This window comes from Microcebus murinus, chromosome 7 (genome assembly GCF_040939455.1).
Source record: "Microcebus murinus isolate Inina chromosome 7, M.murinus_Inina_mat1.0, whole genome shotgun sequence".
NCBI lineage: Eukaryota > Metazoa > Chordata > Mammalia > Primates > Cheirogaleidae > Microcebus > Microcebus murinus.
Window position 1 is genome coordinate 28,521,365 of NC_134110.1, and position 21,258 is coordinate 28,542,622.

A 21,258-nucleotide genomic window follows, 5' to 3' on the forward strand; every position below is an offset into this window, starting at 1 on the left:
CATATTCCCACCAGTCCTTATTATTTTCTGGGGGATTATTTTGGGATTTGAGTTTCAGGTTTTGGGGTTTTTTTTAACAGTAGTCATCCTATTAGGTGTGAGGTGGTATCTCATTGTGGTTTTTAAATTTCAAATGCAGATATTGAGTAACTTTTTACATGCTTTTTGGCTATTTTGTATGTCTTCTTTGGAGAAATGTCTACTCAAGTTTTTTGATTGGGTTGTTTTTTTGTTTTGTTTTTTGGGTTTTTTTTTTTTTTTTTGAGACAGAGTCTCACTTTGTTGCCCTGGCTAGAGTGAGTGGCGTGGCGTCAGCCTAGCTCACAGCAACCTCAATCTCCTGGGCTCAAGCAATCCTGCTGCCTCAGCCTTCCAAATAGCTGGGACTACAAGCATGCGCCACCATGCCTGGCTAATTTTTTTGTATATATATATTTTAGTTGGTCAATTAATTTCTTTCTATTTTTAGTAGAGACAGGGTCTCGCTCAGGTTGGTTTTAAACTCCTGACCTCCAGTGATCCACCCGCCTCGGCCTCCCAGAGTGCTAGGATTATAGGTGTGAGCCACGGCTCCCGGCCTGGGTTGTTTTTTGTTGTTGTGCTATAGGATAAAACACTCTTTTTTAGTATACCAATTAACAGTCTTTATAACAGCTTCTTATTAATATAAATGCTCAGTGTGGAAAAAGCTGCTTGAGAGTTGTGATGTTTTATGTAAAGCACATTGAATCCATTCTGGTTCATTTTTTTAACTGTACTCCCATAGCAGTTATAACCACAGGTTTTAAGGATGAACTTGCCTAAACCCACAGCCAAGTTTCAAAAAATTCAACAATAGCAAAAGCATTCAGAATTTTGTACACATTAAGATTTTATATAGTGCTTTTATAGAAGCTACTTTTTTAACCATATTAATTTGGCCAAATGACACTTTTTAATGCTGATGCAAGTATAAATAACTATCATTTTCTAGCTGGTTTTATTCGTATTATGTGTATAATTTGGTGTTTTAGTCAGAATGACAATAATCAAATTTAAATCAAATTTAAAGTTTAAAATTAGAATGTTTTTAATCATAGTTAGACCCATTGCTGCTCAGAAATGTCAAGGGAGGAGTGCTTTTGCTCATAATGGAGGAAGTATAAGATTCAGAGTAGGTTCCAAATCAAGGCTCCACTTTGCACCTGGGGCAGTGGGGTCATGAGACTTTTGAAAGCACCTGAGAGAAAACAAATCCAGTGAACACACTTGGGGAAAGGTGCCACCATTTACCCTGACCTGTGTTGGCAGAGTGGGCATTTTGGAGCCAGGCGAGTGGTGTAATCTGTTAGGAAGCACTAGATGAGAAGAAAGAGAAAAAGTCCTTTCTACCCTCAACATCTGTTTGACTGTTCTTCAGTGAGCTTCTATTCTTTAGCCCATTCCTTAGGAAATTAGAGCTATGAGAAGTAAAATCTAAATCTTTTTGGGGGGAAAGCCTTATAACTAACTTACAAGATGGGATTCAGCACTGAGGAAAAGAAATACAGAAGTTTTCTTTGAAACTGGTGGATAGGATACAAACTATATAACTGAAAGGGAAAATTATCAGTGTTGGCATGAAACTCCTTTTTGTGTCCTCTAATATTGGTTGTGATTCTTATCACAGGAAGTCGGCTTGGCCTTGAGGACTTTATTGGCCACTGTGGATGAGACCATTCCCACTTTACCAGCCAGCACCCACCGAGAGGTAGGGCACAGTCTCTCTCTTGCTGCTCTCTCTGCTAGTACTGGGTGGGGACATACCCAGGGATGGCTGTGGTGCTGACAACATCTCCTCAGTTGGCGACCAGCAGAGGCTTTGACTGCCCTGCAGGCAATGACCTTCCTGCTGATGCTGGCCCCAGCCAGGACTGGGCCATTCATCTTACAGCACAGAGGTGGTGTGGAGCGGCACCCAGATCTCAGGTTCAAGATCTCGGCCCTACCACTGTCAGCCCTCTGCAGAGCCATCATAAGGGTCCTCACCTGAGACACAGGGTGGCTGTGAGCACTGGACAAGGGAAGCACTTTGGAAGTTGCTGGAGCTGCTGTGGGGCTCAGAGTGGAAGGTGCTAAGATGAATGGGGTGGGCATCGTATCTCCTGCCTTATATTCTTTTTAAGGAATCAAAGTTCACCTAAGACACTGTCTCCCAGCAACAGTCATCATTTTGCCACGTTTTGACAATTTTACTTCATTTATATGACTAAGGAAGCACCTGCATTTGTTTACTCCAGTCTAAAGGCGGGCACTCTGGGGTGGAGTTGGACATATGTGGGTGGGTGCATCCCCACTGAGAAGTCCCAGGTCTGCAGGCTGCAGCCTCCCTCCTTTCCAACTCCAGCTGTCCACCCTTCTCCCTTCTCTCTAGAGCTGCATGGGCACTGCTTTTTGTTGTTGTTGTTCTTATATTTTGAAATTATTTCAAAGTTACAGAAAAGTTACAAGACCAACAGAGAGAATTCCTAAATTTCCTTGACTAGTTTTTAACATGTCAGCACATTTTCATTCTCTCTCTACATTGTCTGTGTAAGTACACAAACATCACTTACTGTTTCTGAGCCATTTGAGAATAGGCTGCCTATATCCTGCCCCTCACCCTTTAATATTTCAATTTACATTTTCTGATAATAAGGCCATTTTCCTACATAACCACTAGTCGCCATGTTCCAGAACCTTGGCACTGATGCAGCACGCTCTGCCGCTCTGCAGGTCGTGTGTGGTGTCGGCAGTTGTCCCGTAGTGCTTTCCTTCTCATATGAGAGCCAGCCCAGGATCACACGTCGCATGTCCTGTCTCTTCGGCCTCCTTCCATCTGGAACAGTTCTTCATCCTCTGTCTTTCATGACATTGACATTTTTGACAAATAAGGCTCAATTATTTTATAGAGTATTCTTAAAGTTAGGTTGAGGGATATTCTATAAAAATCAGTGTTTTTTCCTGGTTAGACTGATGTTTTGCATCTCCAGCTGGGAATACTACATAAATGATGTTGAATCCTCCTCAGGATATCACATCCAGAAGCACGTGATATCCGGGTAATATTCCTTTTGATGAACTGGGCATTGATTACTGCAGGACAGTTGGATGCAGTTACTGTTGGTGGCTTCTTTGTAAATGGCATCAATTCCCCTACATAAAACCATTTAAAGCATTTTAGAAATGCCCCTGACTAGTTGCCACAGTACAACGTTAAATTCCTAGCAAAACAGGGAATTAGCTCATCTACTTGTTTCATTGGGACTTTGGTTGGTTTTCCATCATGAGCATCAATTTTGCCTAAAAGTGGAGAGGTTCCATATACTGGAAGCAAGAAAACGGTGTCTTAACAAGTGGGTGTTTTGGCAGGACCATCTGTCAACACCTACTCTGGCTGATAAAGCCTAAAGTAATCTATCTGTCTTGATTCTTATACACACAGATTGCTCTCCTGTATAAGTTACATATTTTTTAAGTATTATTTTTTTAAAAGAAGAAGAGCCTTTCTTCCCACTGTTCCCTTCCCACTGTCTCCCTCCCTCCCCCTACCCCACCGTGCTTCCTGAAAGAGCAGCCCTTCCCTGGCAGCCACACCCCGTCCCTGCTCCCAGCCCTCTAAGGAATCTGTCTCCTCTAATTGCCTTTTGAGGTCTCCAGAGGCCTCCCAATTACCAGGTCCTTGCTCCCCTGTCCTGACTCCTCCTTGAGAGCCCTGCCTTGGATCCAGAGCCTTCCTCACTCAGTCATCTCCTGCTGAGACCCCTACCTTGGCTCTTGTTTTCTGCCACTCTTGAGTGTGGTTATCCCCCAAGGTGCTACCACTTGCTTTCTTTTTCTTTTTCTTTTTTGAGATGAAGTTTCACTCTGTTGCCCAGGCTGGAGTGCAGTCACAGCTCACTGCAGCCTTGAACTCCTGCGCTCAAGTGATCCTCCCGCCTCAGCCTCCTGAGTAGCTGGGACTGCCAGTATACACCACCATGCAAGGCTCTCCACTTGTTTTCTTGAAGAATACTTTCTCACTTCCTTAGTCCTTCCCACTTCCATAGATTCAAGTATTTGATTCCTCCCACATCTCTGATCTCTAATCTCTACCTGTCTGTTATTGGCAGGAATAATGTACTTTTCCTCGTTTCCATAGTCAGTACCACCATGCACTCACCACTCCTGCCCCATCAACTCCCTGCATACACAAACAGCCTTATATCTTCCATCACTTATCAGGTCTCAGATTGGTCCTCTTTACCCTCACAGCCACCTTCACCTCTGCCCTGGATTGCCATGGTGACTTTAGACTGTTTCTCTGCCTCTTGTCTCTCCCCTACTTGTTTTTTTTTTTTTTTGAGACAGAGTCTCGCTTTGTTGTCCAGGCTAGAGTGAGTGCCGTGGCGTCAGCCTAGCTCACAGCAACCTCAAACTCCTGGGCTCGAGCAATCCTTCTGCCTCAGCCTCCCGAGTAGCTGCGACTACAGGCATGCACCACCATGCCCGGCTAATTTTTATATATATATATATCAGTTGGCCAATTAATTCCTTTCTATTTATAGTAGAGACGGGGTCTCGCTCTTGCTCAGGCTGGTTTTGAACTCCTGACCTTGAGCAATCCGCCCGCCTCGGCCTCCCAGAGAGCTAGGATTACAGGTGTGAGCCACCGCGCCCGGCCCTCTCCCCTACTTCTGTTCGACTTCTACACGGCTACCAGAGCCATCTTTCTATAACATCTCTCCAGATTATGTCATTCCCCTTCCTAAATATCTCTTATGCCTTCCCATTGCCAAGTTCAACAGGATAACAGTCAACTTGGCATAGCTTATGATGCCCTTCACAGTTGAGCCAGCCTACTGTTACTGACTAGGCCAGATTCAGACAGGTGCTCTTTTGTGAAGTTTCCTGATCCTCTGAGACAGAAGGAGTTGCCCTCTGCCCTGTGTGCCTTCCCACTGTATGAGTTATTCCAGTGTAGTATAGGGGCTCCTGTGCATGCTGCTCCCCCTCCAGACTATGAGTATGAACATGTCTAATTCCTTCTTGTGTCTGCAGCACCAAGCGCCTTGTACATATGAAGTGGCCAATAATTGATAAACGAGCAAATGGATAAATCATCATTGGTTAAATAAATAGATAAGGAAGATCATGAGACTCTGTCATGCAAAGCATTCTCACCCTATAGGGCAGAATCTCTAGCTGCTTCCACCACTACTACCCCACTTCCAACCTCTGATAAGTTTGGAAGAGTCTGGAGCTTACAACAAGGCAGGGCAAGGGTGTCCCATGACATCCTTAAACCATTTCTCGCATAGCAAAGGGGAAGGTCTTAAGATGGAATTGACATAGTAGAAAAAGCACGAGACTGGAGACTGACAAGCTGTGTGGCCTTCATCGGCTACTCTACATCTCAGTTGTCCACTTTCGGATGTGAGAGTGTTTGGACCAGATGATCTCTGAGATTCTGTCAGATTCTATGATTCTGTTATGAAACAAAAGCCCTACCAGTCACTGAGATTAATAAAGTCTAGCTGGGTGTGGTGGTACATGCCTGTAATCCTAGCACTCTGGGAGGCTGAGGCAGGAAGATCGCTAGAGTTTGAGACTAGCCTGAGTAAGTGAGACCCCATCACTACAAAAAAATAGAAAAATTAGCACATGTGGTGGCATGCATCTATAGTCCCAGTATTCTGGTGGCTGAGGCGCAAGGATCACTTGAGCCTAGGAGTTCTGGGCTGTAGGGCACTATGCCGATCAGGGGCCTGCACTAAGTTTAGCATCAATATGACCTGCTGGGAAAAGGGGCCCACCAAGTTGTCTAAGAAGGGATAAAATGGCTGGGGCCAGAAATGGAGCAGGTCAGAACTCCAGTGCTGATCAGTAGTGGGATCGTGCCTGTGAATAGCCACTGCATTCCAGCCTGGGCAACATAGCAAGAACCCATCTCTAAAGAAAAGAAAGAAATTCTAAACAGTGATCACAAAATGTAGAGTCAGTCAGTCATGGTATCAGGAAGGGCTTTGAATGGAAGGAACCCGGACTGCTAGGTGTGTGTGCACAGGGGCACGCACAGGCACACTACGCTGGCTGAGTTTCTAAGTGAAAGATTGAGTTTACATCCTGGTGCTTCTAAGGAAGATTTATTTGAGGAGAAGAAAGTAAGTTTCTTCTTATGGAGACACCAAAAGAAAGGCTCATAAAAATTCCCTGAAAAGTTCATTGGAAGCAGCTGTCCTGACCTCGCTCTTGTCTTTTCAGATTGAGATGGCACAGAAACTATTGAACTCTGACCTGGGTGAGCTCATCAACAAGATGAAGCTGGCCCAGCAGTATGTCATGACCAGCCTGCAGCAGGAGTACAAGAAGCAAATGCTGACTGCTGCTCACGCTCTGGCTGTGGACGCCAAAAACTTACTCGACGTCATTGACCAAGCGAGACTGAAAATGCTGGGGCAGGCAAGACCGCACTGAGCCCCCTGAGGAGCAGCACGTCTTTCCCCTCGTTTCAGGATGTTCTCCAGCCTTCCACCAGCAGCGAGGAGTTAACCCTGGGTCCTCAGTCGCCAGCACTTACAGCTCCAACTTTTTCAAATGGCATCTGGTTGAAAATCTTCTCCCTCATATATAAATCTAACCACATTTTGATTTGGGTTTGTTTTTGTTTGTTTGATTTTCAATCATGATATTCAGAAATGTCTGGGATCCAAAATATGGCATTTTTCTGAGAATCAAAATTGTATATAAGAAGCCTAAGAATCATGGAGAACATTTATGTTCACATTAGGGTGTGTTCTAATGGGGACGGCTGAGGTGACATGCTGGTTCCTGAACTTGCTTAGCTGCGTGGTGGACAAGGAGGGCAGAAGTGAAGAATTCTGGGAAACCCAAGAGGCTGAGAGTTCTTTTGCCTACCATAGAATTACCCAGACTGGAACTTTTGTTTATTAGAACACCCTTCAGTTGCAATATGCTAATTCCACTTTACAAAGAAAGGATATAAAAGCTATATTTTGAAGACTTGAGTCATTTCAGAAAAAAACTGCAACCCTTTCTGTCTTTCCTGCCTTGTACTTTCATGTGGACATGTGAAGCATTCGGTTGGGAACTAGCTGTAGAACACAACTAAAAACTCTTGTCTTTTTTCACCAGAATAATGTGCCAGTTTTTTGTAGCAATGTTATTTCTCTTGGAAGCAGAAATGCTTTGTACCAGCGCACCTCCAAACTGCATTAAGAAGAAGTTCCAGAACCATCCCTGTTCCCCATTTTTATATAATTTATAAAGAAAAATTAAAGCCATGTTGACTATTTTACAGCCACTGGAGTTAACTAACCCTTCATTGTGTCTGTCTTCCCAGGAAAGAATTAAGCAAAACAGAGTGATTGGTTTTCTTTTTGATGTCCAGTTACACCATCCATTCTGTTAAATAATTTTGAAAAATACACCCTCCCTTTAGTTTGTTGGGGGATATAAATTATTCTCAGGAAGAATATAATGAACTGTACAGTTACTTTGACCTATTAAAAAGGTGTTACCAGTAAAGTTATTGCTGTAATATCCTTTCTTTTGGTTCTATTTCTTCAAATTATTTAAAAATTTTCAGGTGACTTGGCATGTAAAATAACATGTAGGAAAGCTCCCAATAATTATCAGGAATGCTCTCACTAATTTTTTTTTCTTTATCTTCTGAACAAGGGCAGAAGATAGGAAAAGTGATGCTCATCTATGAACAAATTCCCTTTGCAATCTTGGTATTCTAACAATCAGTCCAAACTCAAGGAATCCCTTCTTAGGCAGTTCACTTGTTAAGGGAATTGTTAGCATTGGTTACCCAGACCCACGCTAGTCTTGCTAAAATGTCTATAAGCTGTAGAGCCAGGAGCAGTTAGAACTGGTGTCTACATCAAAGGAGACAAGGAGAAATCCCAGGGACAGAGACCGCAGGCAGGTGGCAAGTTGAGGGAATGTCTTTCAGATAAATATATACTCCCATCTGCAAAATCAGTGCCATCTTTGGATTTATGACATTTAGTTTAGCTGAAGAAAATGTCAAGAGGATGTCATTCTTCTGAGTTTTCTCTTATTTTCTGGTGTTCTTAGGTCTCTTGAGTCTCAGTTTCCTCATCCTTAAAGTGGTGGTTGTGAGGACTAAAGAAGACAAGTGCAGTGTAAATGGTAAGGGGCTTTGGTGTGGGGACTGTCCTGTGCACTGCAAGCTGTGTAGCAGCATCCCTGGCCTCTGCCTGTAGAAACCAGCAGCACTCCCTCCGCAGCTGTGACAACCGTAAGATTCTCCAGGCATTGCCGTATGTCCCTGGGGGAAGTGGAGGTAGAATTGCCTCAAGTTGAGAACCACGCCTCAGAGTGACGGTTTAACCACAATTAATACACTTTGCCTTGTGACCTGCCCCTCAAGAGCAACAACTTTTCTCTAGTACGAAGAATTGCAGGTAAGTCTCACACCTTCCTGTAAACCAAAGAAAAAGAAATATATTTTGATTCTGAGCAGATAGAGGGACAGGTGTGTCAGAGCATGGGCCACAGGGCGAGGGCGGAGCTGACAACTCCGCATATGGCGAGGGAAGAGCACACACAGACTCATTGTGTATTTATTCCGACGTGAAAAGAGCCATAATTCTGATAAGCTCATACACGGATATTTACAAACATAGCATAATGCCACAAAATAACAATGTATATGTATAACAAATCCAACTTCTCTGCTCAAAGAGGGAAATACCAACCAGCTCCACGCAGTGGCAACTCGCCCATGGCTCCATGGCTCAGTGGCCTGAGGGCCTGTCAGGAGGACTGTGAGGTGACTTCTGTTATAAAGCAGAACGGGATTTCAAATCTAAAGACCTGGCCAAAAGTACACTTGAAACTAAAAGTTAACAAATTACTCAACTTCATTATTCTACCTTCCTGCTAGCTAGATCATACACCTGCCTGGCGCGGCAGACCACACCTGCTAGTAGATCACACACCTGCCTGGCGCGGCTGATCATGTGTGCAGGAGTAGGAAGGTGAACATGAGCCTGCTCAGCATCTTCCCTTCTGAATGTTTTTCATTTTTATTAAGAAGTAATTCATATAGATAAAAGGGCACATAAATGTAGAGCTCACCGAATTGTTCACAAAGGAACACCCTCTTGTAAGTAGGCACAGATTCAGAGACAGAATAGTACCATCAACCCAGAAGTTCCAGTGCCCTCCTACTACTCCCTCCAAAGGGCAACCACCGCCTTGGTTTTCTCTTACCAACTTTATTGAGATTTAATTTAATGTACAAACCATTGAACAGTTCAATGTTTTGTTTTGTTTTTTTCAAATGTAAGCTTCCAGTAGCCAGGAAGATGAGAACGTTGTCAGCCCTGGGACAGGCTCCCTCGAGCCCTTCAAGGGCCAATCCCACTCCCACTTGGGCCACCTCTGGTCTGGCCTCTTATTTTTTTTAACTTTTGGGGAGGTGGGAGGGTAGAGACAGGATCTTGCTGTTGCTCAGGCTGGTCCCAAACTCCTGAGCTCAAGCGATTCTCCCACCTCAGGCTCCCAGAGTGCTAGGATTACAGCTGTGAGCCACCTCGCCCAGCCTTGGTCTGTCCTCTTACTGCTATAGATGGCTTCTTACACTTCAGGTGCTTCTAGAACTGTGTCATGCGTGCTCTCATTTCTGACTCCTTTCATTCAAAATGATGTTGTTGGGGTTTTTTTGACAGAGTCTCATTCTGTTGCCCGGGCTAGAGTGCCATGGCATCAGCCTAGCTCACAGCAACCTCAAACTCCTGGGCTCAAGCGATCCTTCTGCCTCAGCCTCCTGAGTAGCTGGGATGATAGGCATGTGCCATCATGCCCGGCTAATTTTTTCTATATATTTTTAGTTGACCAATTAATTTCTATTTTTAGTAGAGACGGGATCTCACTCTTACTCAGGCTGGTCTCAAACTGCTGACCTTACCCGATCCTACCACCTTGGCCTCTCAGAGTGCTAGGATGACAGGCGTGAGCCACTGCGCCTGGCCATCAAAATGATGTTCTTGAGTAGCCGTGTTGAATGTATCAGAAGTTCATTCTTTTTCATTTGTGATAATATCCCATGGGATAAATCTGTCATTGCCTGTTCTCCTATTTACCTGTTGATGAGTGGGGCATTAAATGGTTTTCAGTTTCTGGTTATTAAGAGCGAATATAACTGCTGTGGACATGTATTTGCAAATACATGTGTTCCTACTTCTCATGGGCAAGTAAACTATGAGTGAAATTTCTGGGACATATGGTAAGTATATGTTTAACTTTATTAAAAACTACCACACTTTCCAATGTGGATATCCATTTTGATGTATAAACATTCCAGTTGCTCCACATTCTCACCAATACTTGAGAAAAGTATTGCCAGTCTTTTATCATTTTAGACTGTCTTGTGGGTGTGTGTGCTATCTCATTTTGTGTTTTCTCAATATCCAGTGATGTCGAGCAACTCTTCTGTACTTATTAGCCATATATATGTTTCTTTTGTGAAACATCTCAAACATTTTGCCCTTTTTAAACATTGGGCTATTTTTATTACTGTGCAGCAGGAGTTCTTCAGGTATTCTGGACACTAGTCTTTTTTGTCAGATACTTGTTTTCCATATACTTACTCCCAACCTGGGGCTTGACTATTCATTTTTTTAACTGTCCCTCAGTGTATTTTATCTGAAAAGTTGGCAGAGGGATTGTAGTGATTGGGATTTCATTGAGGTTATAGATCAGTTTGGAAAGAACAGACATCTTAAAAACATTGAATCTTCAGAAACATGAACTTACCTTTTTTTTGAGACAGAATCTCACTCTGTCACCTTGGGTAGAGTGCTGTGGCATCATCATTACTCACTGTGACTTCAACTCCTGGGCTCAAGCAGTCGTCTTGCCTCAGCCTCCAGAGTAGGTGTGCTACCACACCTGGCTAATATATATATATATTTTTTTTTTTTATTTATTTATTTTTTTTTTTGGTAGAGATGGGTCTTGCTATGTTGCCCAGACTGAGGTCTTGAACTCCTGGCCTCAAGCGATCCTTCTGCCTAGGCCTTACAAAGTGCTAGGATTACAGGCATAAGCCACTGTGCCTGGCCTTGTTTAAAACTTTTGAATCTGACCTTAATTTTTCTTACTGCATTGACAACAAAGTGAAACAATAGTCACCTAGTTATTTTATCCCCAGGGGAAAGACTTTCTTTAAATTTGCCCAAATGTTTTTTAGGCATTAACTTAAAAAAATAATAATAAAAATAAAAAGCTTTTATTCTTACAAAAGAAGGAATTGTTATTATTGAAGAAAATTAGAAAACACAAGTCAAAAGAATTTTCAAGTGAAAGACTGAAAGCCTTTGCTCTAAGATCAGGAACAAGACCACCACACCACTTTACCTCTGCTCTTGTATACACTCCTGAAGAGAGCGAGTAGGTGAGAAAACACATCAAAGGCACCCAGATTAGAAAGAAGTAAAACTCTATTCACAGATGACATAATCTTACATGTAGAAAATCCTGAAGAATTCACAAAAAAACTGTTAGTGCATTTAGCAAATGGATAAGCACTGGTATAGTCATACAGGGGAATATTATTCAGCCATAAACAGGAATGAAGCATTGACACATGCTACAACATGGACAAACCTCGAACACGTTACCCTAAGTGAAGACGAAGCCAGACACAAAAGGCCACATACTGTACAATTGCATTTATAAAAAATGTCCAGCAAATCCATAGAGACAGGACACAGACTGCTGGTTGCCAAGGGATGGGGGGGGGTGACAGTGACTGCTTAATGGATCTGGGTTTCCATTTGGGATGATGAAAAGTTCTAGAGCTAGATAATGATGGCTGTTGAACAACATTGCAAACGTGTTTGGTGCCACTCAATTGTACACTTGAAGGTGGTAAGTTTTATATGTATTTTAGCAAAATAAAAAAAAAATTAATTAAAATTAACTTTTCCAGTTTCTTAGGGACCTTTTTCTGGGCATGTGTATGTACATTTTTTTTAACCAAAATTCTGTGATATGTCTGTCTTGTATGTTGTTTTATAGCCTGCTGCTTTCAGGTGGTGACCTCCAACTTTCCACCCTGTCAGTTTTCATTATTCTGTATCCAAGCCCACACTTCCTTTTCACCAGTCGGCCTCAAAGGATGTTCCTTTTAGCCAGTTTACCAACCAGGGTTCATCTCAGACCCACGCATGACGCAGGCTGCTGTTCTGTAAGAGCTGGTCACAGTAGCACAGGGCTGGCTTGACTTCTTTATGCCTGTGGCACGTGAAGAGGCTTACCCGTTGCCCAGCGGAAGTTCCAGCTTCCGTTTGCTTACTTCCTTGTAGTGACACTTAGGTTTAGGTTATCCTTTTGGTTTGTTTGCTTTTCTTAGAGACAGAGTCTCGCTCTGTTGCCCAGGCTGGGGGGCAGTGGTACGATCACAGCTCACTGCAGCCTCCAACTCCTGGACTCAACCCATCCTCTCGCCTCAGCCTCCCGAGTATTGGGACTGCAGGCATGTGCCACCACACCTGGCTATTTTTTTTTTATTTCTTTGTAGAGACAGGGTCTATGTTTCCCAGGCTATTCTTGAGCTCCTGGCCTCAAGCAGTCCTTCTGCCTGGCCCCCCAAAGTGCTAAGATTACAGGCGTGAGCCACGGTGCCCAGCCAGGTTGTCCTTTTACTATTTCCTGGAAGTGCTATATGAAAGCTTGAGGGATCTAGGTGAAGCACTTTTGTCGAGAAGGCCTCGTGGGAGATGTGCACTTCTGATGCAGACAGCAAAGATGCAAATCTGGTGCCCTAGTCCAGTGATGCTGGGACCGACCCTGGACAAGGGAGATCATGAGATCCCTCCATGCTCAGTTGTGTTTTCCCCTTTTGACTAGATTACTAGAAAGTAATCTGTGGGGTGTCCAGACACTAACTTTTGAAAGAGTCTTCTCTCAACACCGACAAGTACCTGGAATACAATTGCTCATCCTTGCTGGTCATTGAGCATTTTGAAGAAAATGGCAAATCACAAACCACATTTTCACATATAACTTCCTTACATGGTTTTCAGCCTTCTAACCAGCTGTTCTGATTCTAGAAAATGAACCAAAACTAGTCGTAGATGAGAGAGTAGAAGTTAATCTTTAAGGATGAAATTAGGAAAACTTCAGACGTAGCATTGATGCTATTTTCGTTCTTCCTTTTCTTTTTGAGTAAAGAAAAAAAAAAAAGATACCATCACAGCTTCCTGGGTGTAACTTCAGGCAGGTGTAACCACTTTATATTTTAGACTAAAATTATTATACTAGAGTGAATGACACACAGAGGGGAGTGAGAGCAGCTGTCGGCAGTGGGCCCCTTCCCTGGAGGGGGAGCATTGATCTGCAACAGAAGCACCGTCCCAGGCAGCTGACCCCCAGAGAGGGCATGAGGTATGACTTCAGGACCGTGCCTGGGACAAAAGGTAGTTCCAGCTTTCTGCTCAGCAATCTGGTGGGTGTGGCAGACCCTGGACAAGGAGGTAGGGAGCAGGCAATTGCAGGTCCTGGTGTGCTAACAGCTTAGCCTGGCTGCTCTGAGTGACAGCTGCTGCTGTACTTGTCACAGCTTCAGCCTCCCCTAGCCGCCCCTCCTTCTAAATAAGATCATTAGATACCTGATCATAAAATCACCCCCATTTCCCTACAGCATCTAACCTAGGTCAATACTCCACTTCCTTAAGCCCTCCCCCCATTCACTCAACCTAGCCAAAATCCTACCGTGCTAGGCCCCCCAAGATGTCCAGTCTTAATGCCTGGATCCTGTGAATATCACCTCGTATGGCAAAATATGTGATTAAGTATATTGAGATAAGATTATCCAGTTGGGTCTAATGTAATCACCAGGGTCATTAGAAGAGGTAGGGACACAGGAAGATTTGACCACAGAAGAGGCTAAGGCAATGTGTGGATAGAAGTGGAGATTGGAGTGATGTAGCCACAAGCCAAGGAATGCTGGCAGCCGGCAGCTGGAAGAGGCAAGGAACAGATTGTCTCCCACAACCTCCAGAAGGAACCAGCCCTGCCGACACCTTATCTTAGGCCAGCAACACTGATTGTGGATTTCTGATTCCTAGAACTGCCAGAGAACACGCGTGTCGTGGTGAGCACCAAGTCTGTGGCAGGTGGTTAAGCAGCCCTAGGAGACAAAGGCATCTGCAGTAAGTCCTTTCTGACACCCTCTTCCTGAGATGCCCCCTCCTCATGACAAGCCTCCAGGCAGACGTGTTCAACTATTGGTGTGTCCTCAGCGGACTTGTGCTGAGGGCACCGTTAGTGGGCACATGGGAAGAAAGGGCTGTCATTAGACGTTTGCAGCAAGGGTCCAAATAGACGTTTGCAGCAAGGGTCCAAAGCCCACTCTTGCTGGGGAGGGTCCTGGGCTGTAACTCCCCTGGCGGAAGCAGCTTCCACTGCCCTGTCCCACCGCACGCAGCCTGGCCAGCGCCCCACGCTGCCAGGGCTCCCTTTGCCCCCGCTGCAGGGTCATGGGGACAGCTCCTGCCCTTGCCCTATAGACTGTCCTGCCAGGACCACGTCTCTCTTCCCTCAAATTCTCAGGCTCTCCAGGGGTCCTCCTGAAGCACCTCCACACCTGCTTTCCTAAGGGAGACCTGCTTCTGTCTTGCATCCTCCTTACCGTCCGCCCTCGCTCCCCACAGCCCCCCAGCGACTCTCCTCAAACAAGTGTCATCAGCCCAACTCCCACCACCACCACCACCCCAACCCCCCTCCGTCCCGGCCTCTGCAGACACCCTGGATGGTCCCACCTGCCCCCTCCAGCTTGGCTCTGAGACACTTGCTTGTTTCTTAAGGGTTGAAAGTTGCTTGTGGCATTAGCCCAGCTCTCAGCAACCTCAAACTCCTGGGCTCTAGTGATCCTCCTGCCTCAGCCTCCCCAGTAGCTGGGACTAAAAGCATATGCCACCACGCCCGCCTAATGTTTTCTATTTTTAGTAGAGACGGGGTCTCACTCTTGCTCAGGCTGGTCTCAAACTCCCTAGCTCAAGCGATCCTCCCACCTCAGACAGGCATGAGCCAGCCTCCCAATGGTGTTATTATATATATAATTTATATAATAAAATATAGTTTCATTTTTATTCCCTCTTTTCTGCTCCTGATAGAACACTTTATTGTAATCGAAAGTCCCAACTCCTTTTTTAGTTCTTTAAGGTCAAAAACATTGATTTTTCTGCTAATTTTTTCATTATTTTTAGGATAGTACTCAGTTGCGAAATTCTTACTTGGAATCCGTTTTCCAAGCTCAGTGTCAGCCCTCTTCCGTTCTTGCAGCCGTGTCCCTGGGCCCCTCGCCCCTTGTGGTTCTCAGACCCCATCTTGGTGCGGCCATGGAAGCTGCTGCCGCCGTCCCTCCCCGCCGCTGCCTGCCCTGGCTGGCAGTCGCCGCATGTCTTTGTGAGCGTGCAGCAGGGTCAAAAGCTCAAAGGCATCTCTCTCAAGGACACCCCCAGAGAGCAGGTGTCTCCTGCCCCCCCAGGCCCATCAGCCTCCTCCACCCACAGGGGCCCCGCCCTGTGCACAATGTTCGGTCCCTGTCTGGCTGCTGGGGCCCAGCAGGACCAGGCCAGTCCAGAGAGAGCAGCGTCGTATCCAGTGCACATCGCTCAAAGAGGGGGTGGCTTCACCACCGGGAGCCCCCAGTGCACAGGTGAGAAAGGACGGGACGTGGCTGGTCCGAGTGCAGTGGTGTTTACAACCGATTGAGCGCAACCAGTTACAGATTCCTGTGTTCCTTCTCCACCCCCACTGCTTCTCTTGACTAGCCTTGAAAAAAAAGAAAAAGAAAAGACTGGATGCATGTCCTGAGTCCTGAAGGCAAGAGCCAGTGAAGCCCAGGTTAATGATCCCTGACACAGGACAGCCCCTGCCGGCACACCAGGGCCTGGAATCCGCACTTAAACTTTCGCTTTGCAGCTTTTTTTCCCCATAAAAATAAATAGCTCATAACTTTGCAGCTTCTTAGTCTACATTAAAGTAGAAATATCCTTGGTATTTAACATACCAGGTCTGATCAATAACTGACACCTTAATAAGAACTAGTGGGAATCTCAAGTTCTTAGGACTGAAAGAGACCTCAGAGCTCAGCCTGGTTCATTTACCAAGTTTACACTCAAGGAGGCCAGAAGGCAGAGAAAATGGGACAGCTGAGCTGATGACTCGAGCTGGCCCCTGGACTCAGGTTGGTGCTTTTGGCCTTGCTAGAGGAGAGCACCAGAGAGCTGGCTCTGGGCATGTGATAGGGAGAGGGACTGCAGTGTGCTGGGACCAATTCACATGGAAACCAGCCACAGGTACATCACTCTAGATAACAGGAACCTCAAAATGTAGGGGATCAAACTTACTCTAAGTGAAAGGAGCCAGACCCAAAATGCTACATATTATATGATTCTATTTGTATGAAATGTCTGGAGTAGGCAAGTCCACAGGGCCAGAAAGTAGATTATTGGCTGCCAGAAGCTGAGGGATCAGGTACTAGGGGTGACTGCTAATGGGTATAGGGTTTCTGTTTGGGGTGATGGAAAAGTTCTGGAACTAGCCAGAGGCAATGGTTGCATATTATTGTGAATGTATTTAATGCCACTAAACTGTACACTTAAAAATGGTAGAGCCGGGCACAGTGGCTCACGCCTGTAACCCTAGCACTCTGGGAGGCCGAGGCAGGCAGATTGCTCGAGGTCAGGAGTTTGAAACCAGCCTGAGCAAGAGCAAGACCCTGTCTACTATAAATAGAAACAAATTAATTGGCTAACTAATATATATAGAAAAAGTTAGCTGGGCATGGTGGCACATGCCTGTAGTCCCAGTTACTTGGGAGGCTGAGGCAGCAGGATTGCTCGAGCCCAGGAGTTTGAGGTTGCTGTGAGCTAGGCTGATGCCACAGCACTCATTCTAGCCTGGGCAACAAAGCGAGACTCTGTCTCAAAATAAAAAAAAAGGTAAATTTTCTGTTATATGTATTTCACTGCAATTTTTAAAGGTGGAGGAAATGGCTGGGCATGGTGGCTCATTCTTGTAATCCCAGCATTCTGGGAGGCCCAGATGGGAGGATCACTTGAGCTCAGGGGCTGGAGACCAGCCTGAGCAAGAGTAAGACCCTGTCTCTACTAAAAATAGAAAAATTAGCTGGGTGTGGTGGCACGCACCTGTAGTCCCAGGCAGGAGGATCACTAGAGCACAGGAGTTTGAGGTTGCAGTGAGCTCTGATGATGCCACTGCACATCAAGGCAACAGTGTAAGACTCTGTCTCAAAGAGCAAAACAAATGACAACAAAAAGGCCCTGCATCTCTCAGGTGTGGCTCCTGTCCCCCCTGAAGGATCCACACCCAACATCCCAAAGTCAAGGGTATGGTCTGAATACAGAACAATGGCCTCTGAGCTGGTGGGGGGCTACCCCTGAGCTATCTCAAAATTCCCTAAGGAACCTGCAGAGCTTTGAAGGACCAGCTGTGCAGAGGAAAGGCTGAGGGCACAGGATCCCTTAAGGGCAGGAGTTCAAGACCAGCCTGGGCAACTGAGCAAGACCCCATCTCTACCAAAAAACAAAACAAAAACAAAAATTTTGCCCAATATCTTTCATAATGGATGAGCAATAATTAATGAATATAAGATGATTTTTAAAATTCAGTTTTAAGAAATGCCCTAAATTTGGTCAATCCTCATCTTATTTCATCTTATCCAATGCTTACTATTTTTCCACTCATAACAACAAAAAGTAAAAATGATATGTGAGCTGCCATAGTGATTGTTTTTTTAAACACTGTGTACTTTTTCTTTACTTTCATAAGGAAATCCAATCAGGATGTTTAACAAAATGGAGTTACTTCTGATTTTTGTATTTGTTTCTCATTTAATCTCCAAAGCCAAAAATGCACACGCATTTCCCAAATGAATATCATGCCTCTGTCATACTCCTTGCTTCAGAAGTAATATATCTCTCTAGATATTGATGTACTACTGTAAATTATGATAAAGCGCATACAGTTGATTTATTTTCTTGCTTCATGATAAAATAGATACATTAATTACATCTTTATCGTTTTAATCTTGACTGCTTTAAGGAGTCTTATCTTACCAAATACATTCCTTATTTCTCAGTGGATTCTATTAGTATAATAATCCTGGAAATGTATATTAGTGTATTTATTTGAATTAAAAACTGAAGTCACCTTCTGACAGAAAGTGAGTCTATTTGACATACTGGCTTGACAAGGAAGACTGGCTCTGCAAATCAGATTATATGCCATGTTTTTCCATAAATTGAATAAACTAAATTTACAGCTCTATGAATTTGACAAAATTATATTTAAAGAAGTAATAAGGCCGGGCGCGGTGGCTCACGCCTGTAATCCTAGCTCTTGGGAGGCCGAGGTGGGCGGATTGCTCAAGGTCAGGAGTTCAAAACCAGCCTGAGCAAGAGCGAGACCCCGTCTCTACTATAAATAGAAAGAAATTAATTGGCCAACTGATATATATATAAAAAATTAGCCGGGCATGGTGGCGCATGCCTGTAGTCCCAGCTACTCGGGAGGCTGAGGCAGAAGGATTGCTTGAGCCCAGGAGATTGAGGTTGCTGTGAGCTAGGCTGACGCCATGGCACTCACTCTAGCCTGGGCAACAAATTGAGACTCTGTCTCAAAAATAAATAAATAAATAAATAAAATAAATAAAAATAAAAATACCTGTATGTGGTGGTGCATGCCACTATTCCTAGCTACACTTGAGCCCAAGAGTGTGAGGCTGCAGTGAGCTATGATGTCCCCATGCACTCCAGCCTGGGTGACAGAGAGATACTCTGTCTCCTAATTAAAAATAAATAAAACTTTTCATTTGAACATTTTATTGGCAGATGTATAAATGAATTTCATATTTTTATATTCCCCAAATCTTTCTGAATCTATTGGGTTAAATAGATTTTTCTAAATTAAAGAATATTCCTTGTCATCACCCTCGGAAAAATCTTTTATAAAATTGAAGTAAATATACAATTCATTGAGTTTTAACAAATGTATACACCTGTGTAACCCTCACTTACATTGGGATCTAGAACGTTTCCATCAACCCAGAAAGTTCTCGCAGCCATATTCAAGCCCCGTTCTGATTTCCATCCACATAAATTAGTTTTTGCCTGTTCTCAAACTTACATCAAGTGAAGTTAACAGTGTGCACTTTTTTTGTATCTAGTTTATTTCCCTTAATAATGTTTTTGAGATTCATGCATGTTGTATCATTTTTTTTTAAATGCTGAATAGTGTTCTGTTATGTACACACACTACAATTCATCGATTCTCCTATGGATAGTTGTCTGGATTATTTCCAGTTTGGGGCTTAATGAATAAAGGAGCTGTAAACATTTGTGTACAAGTCTTTTGGCGTATGTACATTTTCTTTTCTGTTAAGTAAATCCCTGGAGGAGAACTGCTGGGTCATTGGGTAGACCTATGTTCACTTTTATCAGAAACTGACAGTTTTCCAGACTATAAGTAGGATTTTGCTCTCCCATTGGCAACACATGAGAAGTCCACATGCGACATCCACGTTCGCGCCATATTTGGTATTCTGTTTTCTCATGAGTTATTCTAGTGGTTGTGAAGTGGTGTTTCATTGTGGTTTTAAAGTGCATTTCTGGCCGGGCATGGTGGCTCACACCTGTAATCCTAGCACTCTTGGAGGCCAAGGTGGGAGGATTGTTTGAGCTCAGGAGTTCGAGACCAGCCTGAGCAAAAGCGAGACCCCATCTCTACTAAATATAGAAAGATATTAGCTGGACAACTAAAAATATATATAGAAAAAAAATTAGCCAGCCATGGTGGCACATGCCTGTAGTCCCAGCTACTCAGGAGGCTGAGGCAGGAGGATCGCTTGAGCCCAGGAGTTTGAGGTTGCTGTGAGCTAGGCTGACGCCACGGCACTCTAGCCTGGGCAACAGAGTGAGACTCTGTCTCAAAAAAAAATAAAGTACATTTCCCTGGTGACTGGTGATATCGAGTGCCTTCACAGTGCTCATTGGACATTTCACTATTTTCTTTTGTGATGTGTCTGTTCAAGTCATTTGCCCATGCTTTAAAATTGAGTTGTTTACTTTTAATTTTTATTCATGCAAACAGATTCTGACAGAAATTTATACTTTTTATTATTGATTTGTAGTGTTTCTTTATATATTCTGGATCCAAGTACTTTGCCAGCTATGTGTATTTATTTTTTTAATTTGGAGGGGAGTGAGGAGTGGAGTTCAATTTCCTTTTTTTTTCTTCTTCTTCTTTTGAGACAGTCTCACTCTATCACTCTGGGTACCTGGGTAGTAATGCAGTGGCATCATCATAGCTCACTGCAACTTCCAACTCCTGGCCTCAAGTGATCATCCTGCCTCAGCCTCCCAAGTAGCTAGGACTACAAGCATGGCTGATTTTTCTATTTTTAGTAGAGACAGGGTCTCTGTCTTGTCCAGGCTGGTCTCGAACTCCTGAGCTCAAGTGATCCTCCTGCCTCAGACTCCCAGCTGCTACATGTATTGCAAATATTATCTCCCAGTCTGTGGCTTGCCTTATTTTCTTAACAATGTGTTTTGATGAGCAATAGTTCTTTATTTTGATGAAGTCTAATTTGTATTTTTTATACTTAATACTTTTTGCATCTTTTCTGAGATATCTCTGGCTACCCCAAGGTATTTACCACATTGTCTTATAAAAGTTTTACAATATTAGTTTTATGTTTAGGTCTGTGATTTATCTCGAATGAATTTGTGGAGGGATGTGAGGTGGATGTTGAAGTTTGCTATCTTCCATGCAGATATCTAGTACCATTTACTGAGAAGACCTTTCTCCATTGTCTTACCTTGGTAGTTTGGTTGAAAATCAATTGACCATATATGTGTGGATTTATTTCTAGACTTGCTATTCTGTTCCACGGATCTGTTTGTCTATTGTTATGTCTGTAGCACACCACCTCACCATCTCATTGACAGTAGCTTTCTAATCAGTCTTGAAATTGGATTTAGTCAGTTTTGAAATTGGGTAATGCAAGTCGTCCATTTTTGTATTTCTTTTTCAAGATATTTTATTTTTGGCTTATTTACTTATTTATGAATGAATGAGACAGGGTCTTGCTCTGTTGCCCAGGTTGGAGTGCAGTGGTACAATCATAGCTCACTGCAGCCTCAAACTCCTGGCCTCAAGTGATCCTCCTGCCTCAGCCACCAAAAGTGCTGGGAT

The 21,258-nt window shown here is 43.9% G+C and overlaps 1 protein-coding gene across 23 annotated transcripts in view; it reads left to right on the plus strand.

Moving 5' to 3' along the window:
* The window catches only part of PTK2 (protein tyrosine kinase 2), a 271,799-nt gene extending 264,275 nt beyond the window's left edge, over positions 1–7,524 (plus strand). For 17 of the 23 annotated variants that reach the window (XM_076004982.1, XM_076004986.1, XM_076004987.1 and 14 more), the window contains 2 exons: positions 1,649–1,729; positions 6,241–7,300. In XM_076004982.1, coding sequence (XP_075861097.1) covers positions 1,649–1,729; positions 6,241–6,453 — 294 coding nt within the window. In that variant the 3' untranslated portion in view covers positions 6,454–7,300. Of the gene's footprint in view, positions 1–1,648; positions 1,730–6,240 lie in introns of all 23 variants that reach the window. The other 6 variants (XM_076004993.1, XM_076004975.1, XM_076004985.1 and 3 more) reach the window with 1 other exon arrangement.
* Positions 7,525–21,258: the final 13,734 nt, after the last annotated feature.